This window comes from Eptesicus fuscus, chromosome 2 (genome assembly GCF_027574615.1).
Source record: "Eptesicus fuscus isolate TK198812 chromosome 2, DD_ASM_mEF_20220401, whole genome shotgun sequence".
Lineage (NCBI taxonomy): Eukaryota > Metazoa > Chordata > Mammalia > Chiroptera > Vespertilionidae > Eptesicus > Eptesicus fuscus.
In genome coordinates this window covers 102,241,636-102,262,519 of record NC_072474.1, presented here as the reverse complement: position 1 = coordinate 102,262,519, position 20,884 = coordinate 102,241,636, and the positions used below count along the sequence as shown (strand labels likewise).

General features: G+C 49.1%; 1 protein-coding gene across 3 annotated transcripts in view; it reads left to right on the top strand.

The window, feature by feature from the left end:
- The first annotated feature begins 2,127 nt into the window (after window positions 1–2,127).
- The window catches only part of RBPJ (recombination signal binding protein for immunoglobulin kappa J region), a 99,982-nt gene continuing 81,225 nt past the window's right edge, over window positions 2,128–20,884 (top strand). Inside the window, exon 1 of one of the 3 annotated variants that reach the window (XM_028143631.2) lies at window positions 2,128–2,230. In XM_028143631.2, the coding sequence (XP_027999432.1) occupies window positions 2,172–2,230 (59 nt within the window). In that variant the 5' untranslated portion in view covers window positions 2,128–2,171. Of the gene's footprint in view, window positions 2,231–2,406; window positions 2,465–20,884 lie in introns of those variants that run through there. The other 2 variants (XM_028143625.2, XM_028143626.2) reach the window with 2 other exon arrangements.

Below are 20,884 nucleotides of genomic sequence, written 5' to 3'. Positions count from 1 at the left end.
GCCATCAGATGAAAAAGGCTAAATATTGCTGATTTAAAACAACTGTCACTAAAGCATCTGATGAAACAATACTTAAAATGGAATGAATATTTCATCAAACACAAAGGCGAGGGAAAGCAAAAACCAGTATTTTAGGTCATATCACTGAAAGAAAAGAAAAAGAACAGAAACTGTTTTATAGGGATCATTTAAAAAGGCTAGGAAGAGATGGGGGGGCGGGGCGGTGTTGGGGGGCAGGAGTTTAAAAATTGTGGCCATGAATGGAAAGCGGAATCTATACAGGCAACAATGTGAGAGCGCTGGGAGCAGTTTTTTTTTTCTTTCTTTCTTTTCTTTTTGTTTTCCTTACCCAAATCCCTAGACCAGCGGGTAGATCAGAAAGAAAACCAATTGCTAGAAGAGAGTAGCTAAGAGAAGCCGAACTTGTTTAAAAGCAAGAAAAGTGGTGGCCAGACTAGGAGACTCATTGGCATGACTCAAACCCGACACGGGGGCCATCAGTTTCCGGAGGCTGGAGGCGAGGCGTCTAACACATTTTAGGAAAGTACCAGGCTCGAGAAGGGCGACAGGAAACCTCCTCGGGGCAATCAGCTTGGGGATCCTCAAGCCCTCGTTTGACTTCTTACCATCCACACCCTAATCTCCTGGCTTCCCCTTCTTTCTTAAGAACGCCCCCCTCCTCTCCCCCCGCACCCCGCCTTCAACCCAACCCCTTTTTCTTCCACAAAGTGTCAGGCGGCATGTGTAGGCGAGACGTCAAGCCCCTTCCTGGCCTCCCGCCTCCCTGTGCTCCCCGCCACGCGCCCACCCGCTCGGCCTCGGTGACAAGCTGCTCCCTTTCCACCCCGCCCACGCCGGCCGCCCGCCCGCCCGCCGGCCGGGCACGCGCGGCACGAACAGTGCCCTGAGCTGCACTAGACAAACACCTGTCCCGCTTGGACTTCGCGAGATTTGGAGAGAAAGCATAGGCAACAGTGGGCGCATTCTCGCGAGGTTTACGAAATTTCCCACGGCCCGTGTTGTGTCTGAGTCGAGTAGTGGAAGGCGGTGGGAAGGAGGTGTAGCGTGAGACTGGGCTGCCCGCATTGGGCACATGCGCAGTGCCGCTCGCGCGTGCCGCGCCAATCCTGCAGCGCGTTCAGCAGGTTTCGGGCAGCGAATTCCAGTTCTCCGGGTTTTGGGGCTCCCTGCGGGAGGCAGTGCTAGTTCTGGGAATCTCTAGGAATTGAAAGGGCTCGGGGAGGTGGGGAGGGGAGTCAGAAAGGGGTGCTACAGGTAGTGGGGGCGGGTTGGGGCCCTGCTCTGCTCCTTTTTGTTCCATTCCCACTTGGGCCAAGTTTGCTCGGGGGGGTTTCCAGGCTGAGGTCGCCCGAAGTACATGTCAGGCAGCAAGCAGCGTCGTCGACTATGCCAGGCCCACCGGAGGACCCGGGCAGAGCCTGTCCCTATATGCACCTGGGTTCCTGCCCGGCTGGGGGCTGTGAGAGAGGTCCTAGGGAGCCTCACACCACAGCAGGCAGCTCTCTGCCCAAGTGGGATCTCTGGTTAGAGTGCGGGGCGGGCGAGTGGTGGATCTCAAGCCCAACGCATTTTTCACCGCCGGAGAAAACTACGCGGCTCCCTGGGGTGTGAATGCGAGATGGACATTAGGGATGTCTTTGCCAGAGGTGTTGTCCTGACCTCATTCCATACCCAGGAAGAAAGCTAAGGCGACAGAGCTCAACTGCAAAAGTTTTCAATTTACAGAGTTCTGGAGGGTCGAACCACATTGTACTTTTGTCTGAATCTCCGCTAGCATGGGGTGGGGGGGTGGGGGGGAGGGTTACAAAAACGAAGATAGTTCCTGGTTTGTCACTCGCCCAGCTCCAGGCTTCTGTAGCTCCAGTACCTAACGCTGACATTAGCATAAAGGAAGCGTCCAATGAACGTCTGAATGAATGAAAAGGGCTGGGAACTAGAGTGAGCGGGAAGCCACTTGGAAAACACCCATTTGAGGAGGTGTTTTCATCTAGGCCTGTGAAACGCGGCCGATTTTCCCAGGACCTTCCCCTCGGCCCCGCCTCCTGACCCCTCCATTCCCCGTCCCCGTAGTAATCCCCTCCGGTTTTCCTCAGACTCCACGTACGTCCCTCAGGGCGCGTCTCAAAACCCGGATAACCGGAGCGCTCCCCATGGACCACACGGAGGGCTCGCCCGCGGAGGAGCCGCCTGCGCATGCTCCATCGCTTGGGTAGGTTTCCAGGGAAGGCAGCGAACAGGATCCCCCTACTTCGCGGGCGGCACGAGGCGTCTGGCTCTCCGCGTCGGCTGCGAGGGGAACAGGAGCGCGGGGGCCGGGTGGAATCGAGGAGTGAGGAAGGAGGGAAGGGGCGGGGGAGAGGGACCGGGGAAGGCGTCTGGGGCAATCTCGCGAGGGTTGGAGTTTTGGCGAGAGTTTGTGGAAGATGGCGCCTGTTGTGACAGGGTAAGTCTGGGGGAATCGGATCGCTGGGAACCGGGAAAGTTGCGGGCGTCTCATAGCCCGCGGCTCTCGGCGGGTTCCGAGACCGCGGCGCGCCGGGCGTCCGGGGACCGCGGGGGCGGGTGACGCGTGCGCGGAGCGCGGCGGCGTGTGGCGGTGCGCTGCCCGCTCTGCGCTGCCCGCTCTGCGCCGCGGTGGCTCGGGCTTCGGCGCGTGAGGGCAGGCGGCGGCGGTGGCGGCGGCGAGGCCGGCGGGTGCGGGCGTGAGTGCGGCCGGGCGCGCGGGGCCCGCGGGTGCGGTGCTCTCCGCGCGCCTCCCGCGCCGCCGCCCGTGGGCCCTGCCTCCCGCAGCCCCGCGCAGCTTTGTTCCTCGGGTCGACCCGTGCCCCTCCTCGCCTGGCCCGTGCCCCCGGCCCCGGGCGCTTTGTCTTCCCCGGTTGCCCCCCGCTACTCTCTACCCCCGACCCTTTGTTTCGCCGCCTTGGGCGCTTTGTCCGACCCGATCGCGCCCCGCATCCCCTCTCTATCACCTCCCCGCAGCTGTCCTTCCTCCGGTGCCCCTTTGTTGTTTCCCTCTCTATTCGGTACCTCTGTGACCTGCCACAGACCAGGCACCACATTGCTCTTTTTCTTTTAATTTTCCTTATGTGTTACGTTTTCTCCTTCCTGCTGGGTCCTTGATCACCCCCAGAGGCTTTGTCTTCCCCACCCGTGGCTTTCTCGCGTGGCACCCCCGCTCCCCTCCCATCATCGGTTGATTTACCCTCTACCCACTGTGTTGGTCGGCCGAGCTGTCTCAGCCCAAGGCAGGGGACTCCATCGGGTGCTTGGACGTGCAGATACTGACCCTCGGGTTAGTTGTTTTTGTGGGTCTGAAAGACGCACGGGGATACTTACTTTCCTCCTCGGCGCTCCTCCTCTCCGCACCCCTTTCTCTCGGGATTGCGTCCCCACTCCCCCAGTTTCTCCCAGGATTACGATGTCTCCAGGTTTCCTCTCTGTCTCTCTTTGGGCCTGTGGTTGTTTTGCTTGGAAACAGTAACCCTGGAAAAAGATCGGGTCTTTGGTTCTGTCTCACCGCCCCCCTTTCCAGGTCCTTGGTTTCTGACGTCCTAGGCCAAGGGCAGCTGGTGTAGCTTTAGCTTACCTGAGGGTATTGTAGGACGCTTAGCAGAGGCGCAAGGAATAGACATTTTTTTTTTCCCAGTTGATGTATGAGAATAATTTCAGATATCCACACTGGTTATTCATTTGGTACGTGAGTAGCAGTTAAGTGAATTTTGATGTTAAAGACTTGTGAACGGAGCGGAGAATTTTAGCATTTTGTAGACTCTAGGTGTGGAGTTTAGTTATTTTACCAGTAACTCCTGCTTTGTAAGGAAAAAGAAAGGCATCGTCCTTAGGAATTGATGTAATTATTCTACTTTTTCCTTACTCATTAGATAGTTTACAATTATGTGCTGCTGCTCTGTAGATTTATGACAACCTCTCCGCTCCATCTTTGGAGTTGAAATGAGTCAAGTACTTAAGACTGCAGTTTCTGTTTGTGGAATGCATTAATGAAATGCAATGAAAGTACATATAAATAATGGTCTTAATGTACTGGCTCTTCTAATGTTAAAGGAGCTTTGCATTTTCAGAGTGCTTATTGTTATGGTAGCGTTAAAAGCTTGGAGTTCTGTGTGGGGTGTGGGGGGAGGGTAGTGTGGTGTATTTATATGGCTTGAATATTCCGGTGCTGGGAATAAGACGTACTAGTTAGATTTTCCAGGATTTCCACCCTACTAGTTCATCACAGAAGATATGTTAGCTATAAAATCATTTGGAGTGTCATTTCATTTGTAAACTCAAGTTCCACGAAAAGTACTACTAGTAGAGGATATAAAAGATTTAGTGTGAGGAATGGGATGTAGTGGAAAGCATTTTATTTGAAGGCTGTGATTAGAACTAGTAGTTTGAATTTTAATTAACAGAAAATCATGTTTCATGAATGATAGTTGAGGCGTTAGTGAAAATTTGCAGTCTTGGTTCCATGAATAGATTTTTGCTAATAATCACTTGTCTCCCTTACTAGTTCTTAGTGTATATTCATTCTTTTGAAGGTAAAATCTTGAGCACACTTTTGTTTTGCACTAGAAGTAAATGTTAAGTATTGTAATAATGGAAGGACTTATGCATATAAGAACGATCACACCTATATCATGAAAGCAACTTTTACAAATCAAGTTGTGTTTTTTGTTTCCAAATGTGTAAGACCTGTATATGGTGATCAAATAAAACAGTAGTTTTATTAAATTATATCAAACAATAGCAAATGTAAAAATATGTCACATGAACTTTTGTTGGGAGGCTTTTTTTCTGATTGATGATTTAAGCTTTAAATTTATTGTTCAAGCATATTGCAGATATGTCTATAGAGAGTATATTTTCAGGAAAAATAGGCTTACTTGCAATATTTTCAGATCTATTCTAATATATTCTTCTAGGTATTAAATTTTAAGCAGTTAGGTTTGTTAAAAAGTTACCTCTTGTCCTATACTAACATTTCTATCAATGTCTTTTAAGTGGCTAAGGGGAAAAAAAAAATGGTTTGGGAGAAAAGCCACTCTTGCCAGCTGTAATTTATTAAGTCATTTTTGGCACTCTGGATGGATAAGGTATTAGGGGGAAAAATAGTGTGCTTGAAAGTTCTTGCAAATTGTCTTAAATCTAGTATTTGGTCATTTTAAAAAATAAAATTTAAAAACCTAGAATAAGGCTTTAAAACATTTTGCATTTCACTTTCTCCTAGTACTGAATTTCATGTTATTTCAACTAGGGGGAGTATTTTCTCATAGATTGACTAAAAGTTGTTATTTTTGGCATCAGACTTTGTGACTATTTCCAAGTTACTCTACTTCCCCTGGGCCAGTTTCCTAACTGTGTAGTAAAATGGGAATTGTAACAACTTGCCACATCTGCACAGGGTGGCTGTGCTTTAGGATTTGCAGAGAGCATCCTTAGATGAAAGGTGTGGTTAGAGTCTAGGGATTGTTACTGTATTAAGCTGATGTGAATTGAAGTAGGTCATATTTTATGGGAAGTCAAGTAGGAGGTTATGAACTAACTAACTTCTTGGTAAGTCACATTGGTGATAGTGGGATGAAAAAAAACAATAACCCAAATATGCATTACTAGAAGCCCGGTGCACAAAATTCATGCACCAGTGCCATCCCTAGGCCTGCTGTCAATCGAAGTGAGAGCTTCTGGCATGGAAGGGCAGGTCCCAGCTGACCTCTGGGCCTTGGGCAGCACCTGGGCCCCCGGGCCCCCACGTGTCCCCCTCCGCCTGAGTCACGGCACCCGAGTCCCCATTCAGAACTGCGGTGAGCGTGGCAAGACTCTGTGGGCCGGGGCACAGCATGGGCCTCTGGGCCACCCAGTGGCACTGCACGGGAGCCGGGCGGGCAGTGCTCTCTCTACTGGCCAGCCTCACAGACCGGCTGCTGCGTGAACCCATGGGGAGCCAGTCCAGCCCCTGTGGCCCTAGTGGCTGTGGCTCAGCTCACCCGAAAGAGGCCGTGCTGGTGTGGGGCGGGCTACTCGTGGGCGCCCGGCACCTGAGTGCGGGGCTTCCCCCTGGGTCGGGCTTCCCGGGGTGTGCAAGCCCTGGCGTCCTGGCGGAGGGTAGCAGGGGGAGTGAGAGCGAGCTCAGCAGACACCCCACATTCTCACCGCACCCCCACTCCTGTCACCCCCACCCCCAGGTAGCTGGTGAGAGGTTGTAGCACGTTGTTGATGCCCGCCATGTTTCGCACTGCTCCCTGGTGGTCAGCACACGTCATAGTGAGTGGTCGAACTCCCAGTTGAATGACTGCCCAAGGGGAAAATTTGCATATTAGGCTTTTATTATATAGCATAGTTTCGCTAATAAAACAGATACTTTTTCCTCCTATAAGCTTAGAGGGAGAAGTAAAATAAATTACAGGGTGGTGTGTATGTAGTGTGTGTTGTGTAAGAGATTGAAGGTTTGTCGAACTCAGATGTAATAAACATAGTAAAAGTACGGGATGCTTTTCATCTAGTGACTTGTTTTCTGCATGTGGTAATATTAAAAAAATAATATCACAAAATGTTTTCACTAGACTCTAGGCCAACTGTGTTAACAGTAATGATTACTTTTCAATATATTTTTTGAGTGTTTGTCTTTGTTCTCAAGAATATTTTCTAACAACCAGGACCATAATTTTAGACTTGACCCTTGCACTTGGGATTCATTCTCTTTTTCCCTCCTCCCCTCCATATGTATTTGCTTATTTATATAATATATCAAAACCGGTTGCATTTTTTGTTCCAGGTAGATTATATCATATCCTAACTAGTTCCCCAAGCCAGGTTTCTGGATTCCTCTTACACTAACTCTTTACATTTAATCACTGAGAACAGATAATTTTCTCTTCTGAAAAATTGCTTGAATCTGTCTCCTTTATCCTCACTGCCACAGTTCATGCTCTTATCACTTCTCACCTGGATTACTATAGATATTGGCAGTTTCTTCTTTTTTGCTTCTAGACTCACCCCCCTTTATCCAACCTTCCACGCAGTCTTTCTTTTTTATTTTCTTTTTTTCCCACACAGTCTTTCTGAAGAGCAAATCTGATCACTTCACTCCTAAGTTACAAAACCTTTCAATGGCTCCCCCTAGCAGCCTTCATTAAGAGAGGCAGCTGAGTGGATAGTTTATGAGGCAGAATTTGACATATATGCAGGAAATTTACTGATACTATAGGGAATTTAATTGCTGAAGTACCAAAGGAATGGATATTTTCAGCTTTAGGCAGTTTCATAGCCCCTGAGAACATTATAGTAAAACTGTTAGGCAAAAGTTCCTTTTGGATTGTTAGAAAATACTATGTTGTTGTACAAAACTGACAAGCTTAAATTTCACGTTTTTTAAGTGGTTGACTGTCAAGTGTTTCTCAAAAGGTTTCATTATTTTTAAGTGTTTTAAGTACTTAGGTGCATAGGTTTAAAACACTATAGATTACTTTTTTGGGTGATCCATGCCATTGAGCCAAATAATAAGTAGATCATCTTAAGAGAGACTCAGGTTTTGTGGGCAGATTACTTACAGAGACTTTCTCCAAGCTTCAGGTTCTACCTCTATAAAATAGAGAATGATAATTTTGTTATATTTATCTGGCAGACACTTTATGACTATCAAGTGTGGTAAGCTATGTGAAATTATAATTGTTAAAACGATGTGTAAGTTATTTGTAAATAGTAAAGCACTCTACATAATATTGTGATTATAACAATTGGTTTCTCCTGGTAACCTTTCACAGTCTGGGCTCAGGATGGACTTTTAATATGCAACCTGTGGTTTGTGGGTCATGTTTTAGGAAGGCAGCAGTGTATTTAGTGCAGAGGACCGCAGCCCTTGAAATATGTGCCTTTGCATTTTGAGCAGACATACTTGGTAAATTACTGCTTGACCACGGATGTTGTCATTGAGTCACCCCCAACTTTTTGGGGTCTGCTTCTTACTACTTTCTTCTCTGCTTGGACAGCTGTAATAATGTAGGAATGTTGAGTGCTCATCTCTCAGACACCCTACCCACAGTTCTGAATGCCCGTGTAGTCCTGGCACAACATCATGGTATCATGTATGCCTCATTAGGCCTTCTGCTCCAGGGAATGAAATGATATCCTAATGTTGTGAAAAGAGTAATGTATTTCCTGAACATACTACTGGGGAAAATAGGCATTGAAGTCTCTATGGCTTGCTTTGTATAATTGGTACTAATTACCTATCTGCATAAATATTTGTGTAGGTTTGTTATGTTGAGACAATGCATGGTGATACGCACGACAGCTTTTCAGTCAAATTGGTCATATTCATGGCAGTTTTGGGAATATTTACACTGTTTTAAGTTTTATAAAAATGAGAAGATGTAGAAAACACTGCTTCTTAGGTATCCTAAGAAGACATGAGATGAATTATACTAGAAAATCAAGTTGACTCTTTTAATTCCCCTCCCATGCTTCCTATTATATATTCAAAAGTTTTAATTTGGTCTTAAAGCTAATTTTTTGTGTGTGCCTTTTGCATTAATTAGGTTATCCTATATAATAATATGCAAATCGACCAAACTGCAGAATGACTGGCTGAACGACCAGTCGCTATGATGTGCACTGACCACTAAGGGGGCAGACGCTCAATGCAGGAGCAACCCCAGCCCGCAGGCCAGCCTAGGTGGTGCGAGCACACCCTCCCCCTCTCCCCCGCCCCGAACGCTCTGCCGGTCACCCTGCAGAGGGAGGTGACTAGTGACAGTGGCAGCAGGCGGGGCTGGCGAGTGGGCAGTGCCAGACTGGCCCAGGTGGGTGCAAGCGGGGGTCCCCGATCACCCCGCCAGTTGCCCCACAGATCGGCCCTGATCGGCGGCCAGGCCTAGGCACCCTACCCATGCACGATTTCGTGCACCGGGCCTCTAGTATAATCTATAACAATAAAATGGTAATATGCTAATTAGACCGAGCATCTTCCGGACGTCATTCCAGACATCCTTCTTGACGAAGCCGGGGCTGGAGGGAAGCCAGCCCGGGTCCCGGGTCCCGGGTGCCTGCCGGCAGCCGGAGGAGGAAAGCAGCCCAGGTCCTGGGTGCCTGCAGGCGGCCAGAGGAGGGAAGCAGCCCAGGTCCTGGGTGCCTGCTGGCAGCCAGAGGAGGGAAGCCTGGGTTCAGGGTGCCGGAGGGAAGCCAGTGCTGGCAGCCAGGGGAAGGAAGGCCTACTCTTGCACGAATTTTTGTGCATCAGGCCTCTAGTTGTATATAAGAATAGTTTCTCATAAAAAGTTTATATAACCAGGAAAAATGGTTATAACTTTCTAAAACCTGGAGTTTTATTAGTGTAGTAAAGATTGTGTTATATAACTTCAATGTTAGTTGCTTTATATAGAACCAATATTGTGGATTTTAAAAATCCTATATAATAAAAGCCCAGCGACTGAAACGGTGGACGACCAGAATGACCAGTCTAGAACGACCATGGTCCCTCACCCTGGTTGGCCGCCTCCCAGCGAGCGGTTAGGGGCAATCAGGCAGGCAAGTGAGCAGTTAGGGGTGATCAGGGAGGCAGGCAGAGTGGTTAGAGGCGATCAGGGAGGCAGAGGTGGTTAGGGGCGATCCGGCAGGCCGGCAGAGTGGTTAGGGGTGATCAGGCAGGCAGGCGAGTGGTTAGGGGGGGTGATTGGGCAGGCAGGTGAGTGGTTAGGGGCCAGCGGTCCTGGATCCGGATTGCAAGAGGGTGCAGCCTGGGCTGAGGGGGACCCCCCCCCCCCCACCGTGCACGAATTTCGTGCACTGGGCCTCTAGTTATTATAAACAACTTATTTTGGAACTAGTCTTGCTCCAGATAGAGCATACTAATTTTAAGCTCGTTTGTATAATTGAAACGAGTATTCCCTTTTTGGAAAACTTCAGAGCCATTAAGGTCTTGCCTTATTTTGCTAGCTTATATTTTTAAAAAGTTTTTATTCATTTTTCTTTTTCTTTTAATGAGCAAGGAAGGGGGAGAGAGAGAGAGAGAAAGAAACACTGATGTGAGAGAGAAACCTCAAATTAGTTGCCTTCCAAAAGCATCCTGATTGGGGATCAAATCTGCAACCTGGGTATGTGCTCTGACCAGGAATCGACCAGCACACATTTTTTTAATTGACTTTATTTTTTGGAGCAGTTTTAGGTTCACAGCAAAATTGAGGGGAAGGTACAGAGATTTCTCATAACCCTGCCCTCACACATAAATAGCCTCCTCCATTAACAACATCCCCCAACAGAGCAGTACATTTGTTATAATTGATGAACTTATATTGACGCACTAGAAGCCTGGTGCACAAATTTGTGCACCAGTAGGGTCCCTCGGCCTGGCCTGTGGGATTGGGCCGAAACTGGCTCTCCGACTTCTCCTGAGGGGTCCCAGATTGCGAGAGGGCGCAGGCCAGGTCGAGGGACCCCACCGGTGCATGATCGGAGCCTGGGAGGGATGTGGGAGGTTGGCCAGCTGGGGAGGGACCGAGGGAGGGCTCCAGGGCGTGTCCGACCTGTCTCACTCAGTTCCGATCTGCCAGACCCCAGCAGTAAGCTCACTTACCAGTTGGAGTGTCTGCCCCCCCTGGTGGTCAGTGCACATCATAGCGACTGGTCAACCAGTCGGCTGTCTGCCCCCTGGTGATCAGTGCACGTCATAGCGACTAGTTGACCAGTCGACTGTCTGCCCCCTGTTGGTAACTGCATGTCATAGCGAGTGGTTGAGCGGCCTTAGCATATCATTAGCATATTACTCTTTGATTGGTTGAACTGACGACCGGACACTTAGCATATTATGCTTTTATTATTTAGGATTATTATCTTCCAAGTCCATATTTTACATTAGGGATCACTTTTGGTGTGTATTCTTTAGGTTTGGACAAATATTAATGTATCTACAAATATATCTGCCATACAGAGTCCACTGTGCTCTGCCTATTCATTCCTCCCTCCTCCCTAACCCCTGGCAACCACTGAACTTTTTATTGTCTTCATAGTTCCCAGCACACTTTTTCAAATCATATAACGTTTGATTTGAGTGTGAGAAAATTTTTCATGCAAAAATTATATAGTTCTATAAAAAGCTCCTGATCTATGTAGCATATGGAGGAAGCAGAAACATTGAGGTCCTGAGACAAGAAGAAAGGGTTACAGGAAATGAGTAACCATGTTTTAGTGGTTCTCCTTTATAATTGTTTTAATAACATTATATTAAAGAAATGGTTGTTGGTTGAGCACTTAATAGGTATAAGACACTGGTATGTACTGGTCTTAATATAAAGATGGCTAAGATGGTTTGGTGAAGCTCATGACTTAGTGGAAAGTACACAGACAATTACACTAGAGATTAAGACCTTGAGTGCTAAGCTAAGGATTTGAATATCAGTCATTCATATGGGGTAGGGAGGGGTTACGAATGTTTTTGAAGAGATGAGGCTGAATATAAACAGTGTAGTAAAATACATTGGAATTGATGGAGACCATAAGATAAATATGATCAAGGTATGATCTTGGTAGGCCCAGGAAGGGAAAAACAAAGCAGCTCGTTTTGAGGCAGAATGGTGTAGGAAGCTTTGGAATCAGTGCACTATCTCTAAAATAGATCTGTGGCTATGAGTGTGTCACTTAATCTAAGTCTTGCCGTTGTCTAAAAATTTGTAGCCCTGGCCGGTTACCTCAGTGGTTAGAGTGTTGGCATGTGTCTCTCTCACACTGATGTTCCTCTCCCCTTTCTCTCTCCTCTCCCTTCCCCCTCTCCCCTCTCCCTTCCCCCTTCCCTCTCCCCTCTCCACCCCCTCCCTCTCCTCTTCGCTCCCCCTTCTCCCTTTAAAGGTCAATGGAAAAAATATCTTTGGGTAAGGATTAAAATAAAATAAAGTAAAAAACTGTAAAAAATATTTCAAGGAATTCATGTGAGGATTAAATGAGAAAGGGGAAATAAAATGCCTAGTTCAGTTCTGAAAGTAGTAGGTCCTTCTCCTTTCCTTTTCTGGAGTGGAACCTAAAGAATAAGATAGGCTAAGGAAGAACCACTGAACAATTGAAACCTTAGTGATGAAGTAATTAGAAATGGGAAAGTCTGAGTGAGGTGAACAGATATAATATAACATTTGTTTCTTTTAGCATTTTCAATAAATGCTGAATACTTAACATTTAACATATTTCTGCAACTTATAAATGTATCTATATTGATTATCTATTTAACCTGTCATTGAGCTCCATAAGGACAGGATCATTATTTTGCTTATCTTGTATAATTATGGAGCAATTGCTAATGGGCCAGAATGTTACCTGTTGGATGAATATGACTTGCATGGATTTAATAACACTAGTATATAGCACTTGCCACTAGGTGGCATTTAGTTTACTGGTAAGTGATAAGGCTTACGTTCAGCAAAGATTGGTTTTTCTACGTAGGACCTCCAGGGAAACTGACTCCTAGATTATGTTTGTTTTCTACCATTTCTGGACTATACTTTTTGAAGTAAAGTATGAAATATACAGCAAATAGAAAGCTTACTTAGAGTGTTAAAAAAAGAAAAGAAAAGCACAGTCGCTTTAGAATATGTCCTGTAGAAAGAAGCTGAAGGGGAGGCTCAGTGAAATTCACAAGTGACTACATTTCCTATTTCTAAATGTATTTGAAGTGAAGCCTAATGGTTAAATTTTAGGGCCATGGTGGATGGAGGAGATGGAATTTGTTTCTTACCGGATTTAATGAAAGATGATGAAGTGACCTCTTTGGCTACTGGGCTATGTCTCTCTGTTCTCATATTTACTTCTGGTATATTGTGCTCTCTCTGTGGAGTGACATAGCATAAAATGTAACTACATCCTGCTTGACAAGTATCGATTATTTCAATTCCTTGGATTCAGTAAACCTCAGAGCTGGAGAAGACTTTTAAAATCTTATGTTCTAAAGTAACCACTCATTTAAACGTAGGCACAGACACATTAAATAATTTACAGTTAGCTAATGGCGGAGACACACTCAATGACTGAGCTGGTACTAGTTGCTGGTTTGATTTTTTTTTTTTTCCAAATATATTTTATTGATTTTTTTACGGAGAGAAAGGGAGAAGGATAGAGAGTTTGAAACATCGATGAGAGAGAAACATCAATCAGTTGCCTCCTGCACACTCCCTACTGGGTATGTGCCCGAAACCAAGGTACATGCCCTTGACCAGAATCAAACCCGGGACCCTTGAGTCCACAGGCCAACGCTCTTATCCACTGAGCCAAACCGGTTAGGGCTGGTTTGATTTTGGAGAGAGACTTATGCTGGTCTTTTACTCTTTTGTTTATACCACTCAGGTTCCTTTTAATGTTACATGCTCTTTGTGTGTGTTTTTTTAAGTCTCCTCACTCCCCACCCCCCTAATTTTGTGGGGACTTAAACCAGGAATACAAATCTCTTAGCCCTGGAGCCCTGGTTGGTGGAGTGCTGCTGCCTCTGTCAGCTCTGAGCCTGCCTGTTCTTTCCTTTGCTGTTTTCCTGTTCTTGATGCTGCTTGTGTTCTTTGTCTTGTATTTCTGACTGACCAGGGTGGCCTCTTTGAGAATACATTTGTTTTCATTGCAAGCGTCTTCACTGTGCTTTAGTTACCCCTATCCTCAAGAACTGCCTGGGTTCAGTTATCTCTGGCCCACTCCAGTCTCTCTTTTGCCTCCCTAGTTTCTTAGTTTTGCCACCTGCACTAAATTCCAGCTGTCTGAGTGTCTAAAGCATGTGGAAGAGAAAATGGAACCACAGAAGAGATTGAGAGAAAAGAAGACTGTCGTATGGGGAAGGAGGCCATAACTTGAAATTTTATACTGCAAGTTGGGCTCGTATATGAACCTGATGATTTTCATTCAGTGATTTTTTTTTTAAGTGTATATGTCAAGACAATATTACTCCCTTGACTATGGGATTCATTAAAAAAAATCTGTGCTTATCCAAATGTCAAGGAAGTGAATTAAATGAATTTTTGCATTTGAAAGATAGTAGTGATAGTTCTGGTAATTTACTTACAGCTTTAACCATTATTATTTGAATGCCACTAGAGGCCCGGTACACTGGAGGGGGCGTCCCTCAGCCCCGCCTGCCCCCTCTCACAGTCCGGGAGCCCTCAGGGGCGGGAGGCGACCCAGCAACCAGGGGAAGGATTTATTAGATAGGATTTTTTTTTTTCTTGATTTCAGAGAGGGAGAGGGAGAGAGAGATAGAAACATCAATAGTGAAAGATAGAAACAACACTGACCAGCTGCCTCCTGTACGCACCCCAGGCATGTGCCTGACTGGGCATCAAACCATGACCTCCGGGTGCACAGGATGATAACCACTGAGCACACCAGCTGGGCTATGTTTCACTTTTTAAGGAGTCACCAGGCTGTTTGCACAGTGGCTGCCCCACTTTAACTTCCCACCGGAGGTGCAGACGCTGGTTTCTCTGCATCCATCCCACCAGCACTTGTTTCAGGGGAGGGGCCTCATCACAGCCAGGGAGTGGCTGCGAGTGGCATCTCATCTCTGGTTTGACTGTTTCCCTGCGGGTGAGTGTTGAGCGTCTGTTCAGCTGCTCATCGGCCATTTGCATCTTTTCTTTAGAGAAATGTCCATCCGAGGCCCTTGCCCACGTTCTGGCAGGTTGGTGCTGGGGTTGAGTGAGGGGAGCACTCCCAGGTCCCAGGTGTGGGTCCCTTCACAGATGGGGGACCTGCAGGCACTTCCGGGGCATTTTCACACCGTGGACAGTGATGCACAGACGGTTTTCGTTATGATGAGCCCAGTGTGTCCTCTCCCCACTGTGGCTGTGCCAGTGGGGTCACACCGACACCTTCCTTAAAGGTCTCTTTCTTCTTCCTGCGTGACACCCTCAGGTACCCACAGAGCCAGGCCCTGCTTCCCAGTGCAGACGCCCCGCAGTGGCCCGCCTCAACCCCCGCCCGCCCACCGCCCCACCGCAGCCCCAGCCAGCTTCCTGCAGGTGCACGCGGGCCTCTGGCCTCAGGCGGGAAACGTGGGCTCGGCGCCCTCCCCGCCAGCCTTCAGGGGTTCTAGTCCTCAGAACCCAGTGAACCCCTGGCCGGTTTTTATTGGAATCTTTATAGTTTCTAAAGTTCGTAAGTCTCAAGGGTTACAAATGCACGTGGTATGAGAGTTACATGTACACAGATACACTCTAACGGCGTCAGCTATGTGCCTGGCATGGGCATGTGCTACAGAGGCCCATTTTTAGAAGTAATTTTTATTATGGGGTCTCTGTTTTTAAAGTGAAAATCAGCCCCTGGTGGCTGCTGGATTTGCTAGTGTGTTTACACACAAAGTCTACAAATATAAGGTGGTCACGTTTAGAGGCTCACGGCTCCTTTGGTGGACACGGGCTCGCACGTGGCGGGCTTCCCCTTTCCGAGAAAAAGTGCCAGGGCCACTCAGGGCCCTCAGGCAGTGCCCCCGCCCGCCCGCAGGCCCTCAGGCTGCCGGAGAGTGTGGTGCGGCCCTTGGAGGGCAGCGTGCTGGACATGGAGAGAGCATCCTCTCAGGTCTAGAGCCGAACTCCGAAGCTCCTGAACCACCGTGGTCCACTTTTCAAATCCCCTGGACCGGCACAGTGGGGCCACTCACGACCCAGCTTTGCACATCGGGGTCCCTTTAGGCCACAGACCTGACTTGGCATGCGCTGGAAGCCCTGAGAGCTGGCGCTCCTGGGGGAGAGTTAGAGGCCTCCCAGCGGTCGCACAAAGACGCAGGGCAGGGACCCACAGCTCAGACTCCTGAGGCCTCAGTCTGGGGTGCAGGAGGAGGTCAGGTGTCCACGGCCAGCTCTGATGCTCAGGGCGCTGGTGGAGAGTGGAGGTGAAGGACAATGTCCCAGCAGGACGGAAGCCGGGTGCACTCGGAGGGGCGGCCTGGCAACTTGGAAACGGATGGGCGGGCCACGTGGAGGGGATGCTGTGAGGGCACAATGGGAGGTGAGGCTGCAGGTTCCGTTCTGGGTTGGGGCTTGGCCCTAGAACGTGGGAGGAGGGAGGATCGGCCATGGCCACGGGGAAAGGCGTGCAGGCTGCGTGCCTGTAGGCTCCGCCCTGCAGTGTCTGCATGGGGTCAGCTTTGGCACTCAGAACGTCCAGCTGGGCTGGAGGCATGGACCTGGGCCGCGTGGCCTGCCCCCGACAGCCCTGCGTTGTGTCTGGCAGCATGCTCCCGGTGGCTGCCGTGGGGCTCCGGGCATGCCCTCTGGGCCAGAGCGACCCGGGCGCTTGGTGACGAAGCCAGACGTCCCTCCCCGCCCCCGTCACTCATTGCCTGCTCAGTGTCCTGCCCCACCCCCGGCTGCTTGGTGGCCAGCGTGCACGCAAGCGGCTACCCACCCCTTGCCGCTTGGCACCTGTTTATGCAAATTAACCCGCCATCTTTGTTGGGTTAATTTGCATACTCCTGATTGACTGGTGGGCATTGTGGAGGTACGGTCAGTTTGCATATTTCTCTTTTATTAGTGTAGACTAGAGGCCCGGTGCACGAAATTCGTGCACGGGGTTGGGGGGGGTGGTGTCCCTCAGCCCAGCCTGCACCCTCTCCAATCTGGGACTCTTTGAGGGATGTCCGACTGCCCAGTGGGATTGGTCCTAAACAGGCAGTTGGACATCCCTCTCACAATCCAGGACTGCTGGCTCCCTACTACTCGCCTGCCTCTGCCTGATTGCTCCTAATCGCTTCTGCCTGCCAGGCTGATCACCCCCTAACCACTCCACTGCCAGCCTGATCCACGCCTACCTGCACCTAACCCCTGGCCGGCCTGATGGCCCTAACTGCCCTCCCCTGCCGGCCTGGTCACCCCTAACTGCCCTCCCCTGCCAGTCTGGTCGCCCCTAACTGTCCTCCCCTGCAGGCCTAGTCACCCCCAACTGCCCTCCGCTGTTGGCCCAGTCACCCCTAACTGCCTCCCCTGCTGGCCTGGTCACCCCTAACTGCCCTCCCCTGCAGGCCTGGTACCCCCCAACTGTCCTCCCCTGCAGGCCTGGTCGCCCCCAACTGCCCTCCCCTGCAGGCCTGGGTACCCCCCACTGTCCTCCCCTGCAGGCCTGGTCGCCCCCAACTGCCCTACCCTGCTGGCCTGGTCTCCCCCAAGTGCCCTCCTCTCCTGGTCTGGTCACCCCTAACTGCCTTCCCTGCTGGCCTGATTGTCCACAACTGCCCTTCCCTGCAGACCTGGTCTCCCCAACTGCCCTCCCCTGCAGGCCTGGTTCCCCCCAGCTGCCCTCCCCTGCTGGCCTGGTCCACCCAACTGTCCTCCTCTGCAGGCCTGGTTCCCCCCAACTGCCCTCCTCTGCTCTTCTGGTCCCTCTCAACTGCCCTCCCCTGCAGGTCTGGTCCCCCTCAGCTGCCCTCCCCTGCAGGCCTGGTCCCCCCTCAACTGCCCTCCTCTGATGGCCTGGTCACCCCTAACTGCCCTCCCTGCTGGCCTGATCACCCACAACTGCCCTCCCCTGCAGGCCTGGTCCATCCCAACTGCCCTCCCCTGCAGGCCTGGTCCCCCCCAACTGCTCTCCCCTGCAGGCCTGGTCCCCCCGACTGCCCTCCCCTGTAGGTCTGGTCCCCTCAACTGCCCTCATCTGCAGGCCTGGTCCCCCCAAATGCCCTCCCCTGCAGGCCTGGTTCCCCCCCCAACTGCCCTCCCTTGCTGGTCTGGTCTCCCCCAACTGCCCTCCCCTGCCAGCCATCTTGTGGCTGCCATATTGTGTCCACATGGGGGCAGCCATCTTGTGTCTTGGAGTGATGGTCAATTTGCATATTACTCTTTTATTAGATAGGATTATTTGATTAAATGCATAGTACTGAATTAGTGGGAGTTGCTGCTTCACTTATTGTAATGTTAAAAATAGCCTGGGTAACTATAACTTGCAAAGGTTATTTCATAATTATTGGTAAACAAGCCATTCTTCATCCTGACCTTCCTCCATGATACATAGTGTGATGTATACATTTTACATACAGGATTTAGTAGCATGTCATTCACTTAGCCTAGTTTCTTAGCTGTAACTCCTGGAAGTTGTCAATTGGTAAATTAAATATCTTTTAAATTACATTAGAATTTAAATTCACATGGCAGCTTAGCTGTGCAGTTGATTTTTCATTTTATTTTTAGCTTATTTATATAATTATTTCAGGAAAGTGACTGTCTTGTGGAAGTTTTTCTTAAACACTCATCTTGATTATTTTTCTGATTGGAAAAATATATATTACAGGGCCTCAAAAGTTACTTAAATATATCACGTAAAGTAAGCCACTATAGTCTTCCACTAGAAAATTAACCCTTAACATTTGGGAGCATGTTCTTCAGTGTGTTTTCCCCCCGCGCTAAATGGAAATCCTAACAATATTTTAATGTATATTTATCCTTTCAAGTTTTTCTTTTTAAAAAATGTTTATTATTCCCCCAAAGTGATTTCTAAGTATGTTGTTTAACAAGCTCAAAGAGTGAATGTAGAACATAAGAGCATAAGGAATGGTGCCTCCTGCTTCTTCCCCGAGATGGTTTGATGTGCAGCATTCTCCCATACTTCTGCAGAATGCATTTCCATGCATATGTGATTAAAAAAATTATTGTTCTTCATTCTGTCCTTCCTTCACATAAATCGGATCATATTGCTCTTCAACTACTTGGGAACAGTATTTCTTGTTTAGTTCTTTGTGTCAATAGGTATGACTCTCCATTGTTCTTTTTTCCCCCCTTCAAAAAAGTTTTTATTTTTAATAACCAATAGCCTTTGCATAAAGTAGTTGCAGAAACATATATTCTCATGATTGACTTTTCTTATTCTGGTAAACTTTTTATTATTATTATTTTTTTAATTAAATTGATTGGGGTGACATTGGTCAACACGAACATATAGGTTTCAGGTGTGGGTTTCTATGTTACAAGGTCTGTATATTGTACTATGTGCCCACCACCCCAAGTCAGATCTTCTCCTGTCACTGTATATTAGGACCCCCTTCCTTTCCCAGCCCCTTCCCTCTGGCAGCCACCACACTGCTGTTTGTGTTCACAAGTTTCAGTTTTATATCCCACACTAGTGGCTCGGTGCATGAAATTCGTGCGTGGGGGGGTCCCCTCAGCCCGGCCTGCACCCTCTTCAATCTGGGACCCCTTGGGGGATGTCCGACTGCGGGCCTAACCACTCTGCAGGCTGGCCTGCTCACCCAAAACTGTCCCCCTTGCTGGCCTGATCGCCCCCAACTGCCCCCCGCTGCCGGCCTGCTCGCCCCCAACTGCCCCCTCAGCCAGCCTGATCACTCCCAACTGGTCCCCCCTGCCGGCCTGCTTGCCCCCAACTGCCCCCCCGCCAGCTTGATCACCCCCAACTGCCTCCCCTCCTGGTCTGATCGCCCCTAATCGCCTCTGCCTCGTCCCCACCACCATGGCTTTGTCCGGAAGGACATCCGAAAGGTCTCCCGGAAGGTCTCTGGTTTAATTAGCATATTCCCCTTTTATTAGTATAGATAGGATAGGACATACCACCATAACTATAACATACCTACCAGTATTACTCTATGAGAATACGTACTTCATGCGATAGGAAGGCATCTAATACATTACATTGTATATGTTGTAAGTAGTAGGAAATACTGTATTCGTAGCAATAGTATACACCCTGTAACTTCCCTTCCTGATTTGGGAATGTTTCCCCAGTTCTTTGAACGTTTCCTGGCCCCTGATGTATTTGGAAAGAAAATAGCTCTGAGTTTGGAGAAATTAAATTACAATCATGACTCTAATTCAACTGCCTCCTGTACTTCCAGCCAGATAACGGGAAAAACTTCCCGGGGCCGGCACCTCCTATGGCTAAGCTCTGGAGAGAGGGCCCGCGGCCCAGCGCTGGGTGGGTGACGGCGACTGGAGGCACCTCGGGTCCATCCTGCTGTCAGCCCGGCAATCAGGGCCCTCTGCTCCCAGCCCCTCCCGAGCCACGGTGCCTCCTAACGGGGTCCCGAGGCTGCACCCCTGATCCTGCTGCCCTCTCCTCACCGGGGCACGGTGGTGCGGGGCGCAGGCGTCCCATTTTTGTTAAAATGTTCAACCTGCGCCCGCTCCACCGGTGTCCGTAGGCAGCCTGGGGGCAGATAGTGATCCGGGAGGCGGTCACTACCCCCGCCAGAGCTCAGCCACGATGGTCCGGGGTGAGACAGCCCTGCCAGGCCCCGTGGCTGCGACTTGGACCTGCTTCCTTAACCAGGGACCTGGCGCTGGAGCAGGTCTCTGCGGTTTCAGAACCAAACTCTGAGGGCCTCCCTAGGAGGCCGCAGTAGCGGCCCTGAGCCCGCCGGCTCTCCCTCAATCCTGCCAAGGCTTGCTTCTCATCCTTGCTGAAAACCTTCTCAGTCCACTTGCCATAGTAATCTCTGGCGTGGCAGAGGGGACTGGGCGCCACCATCTTTGTGGCAGTGTGATGGTCAATTTGCATATTCCGTCTTTATTAGATAGGATATGACTGAATCCCCATTGTTCTTAATGGCTACTTTGAGGAAGTAAACCTTTTCTCTCTTTTTTAAAACATTTTTATTTATTTAGGAGAGGAAGAGAGAGGGAGAGAGAGATGGAAACATCACTGATGAAAGAGAATCATTGATTGGCTTCCTGCACCCCACACTGGGGATTGAGCCTGCAACCCAGGCATGTGCCCTGACTGGGAATCGAGCCTTGACCTCCTGGTCCATAGGTTGACACTCAACCACTGAGCCATGCTGGCTGGGCAACTTTCTCATTTTTTATAATACGGCCACATCTGAGCATGTGTGAAGATAACTAAAACCTGGATACTTCTAAGTGGAATCACTGGTTTTTCACCTGTTTATTGGCCATTTGTATTTTTCTTG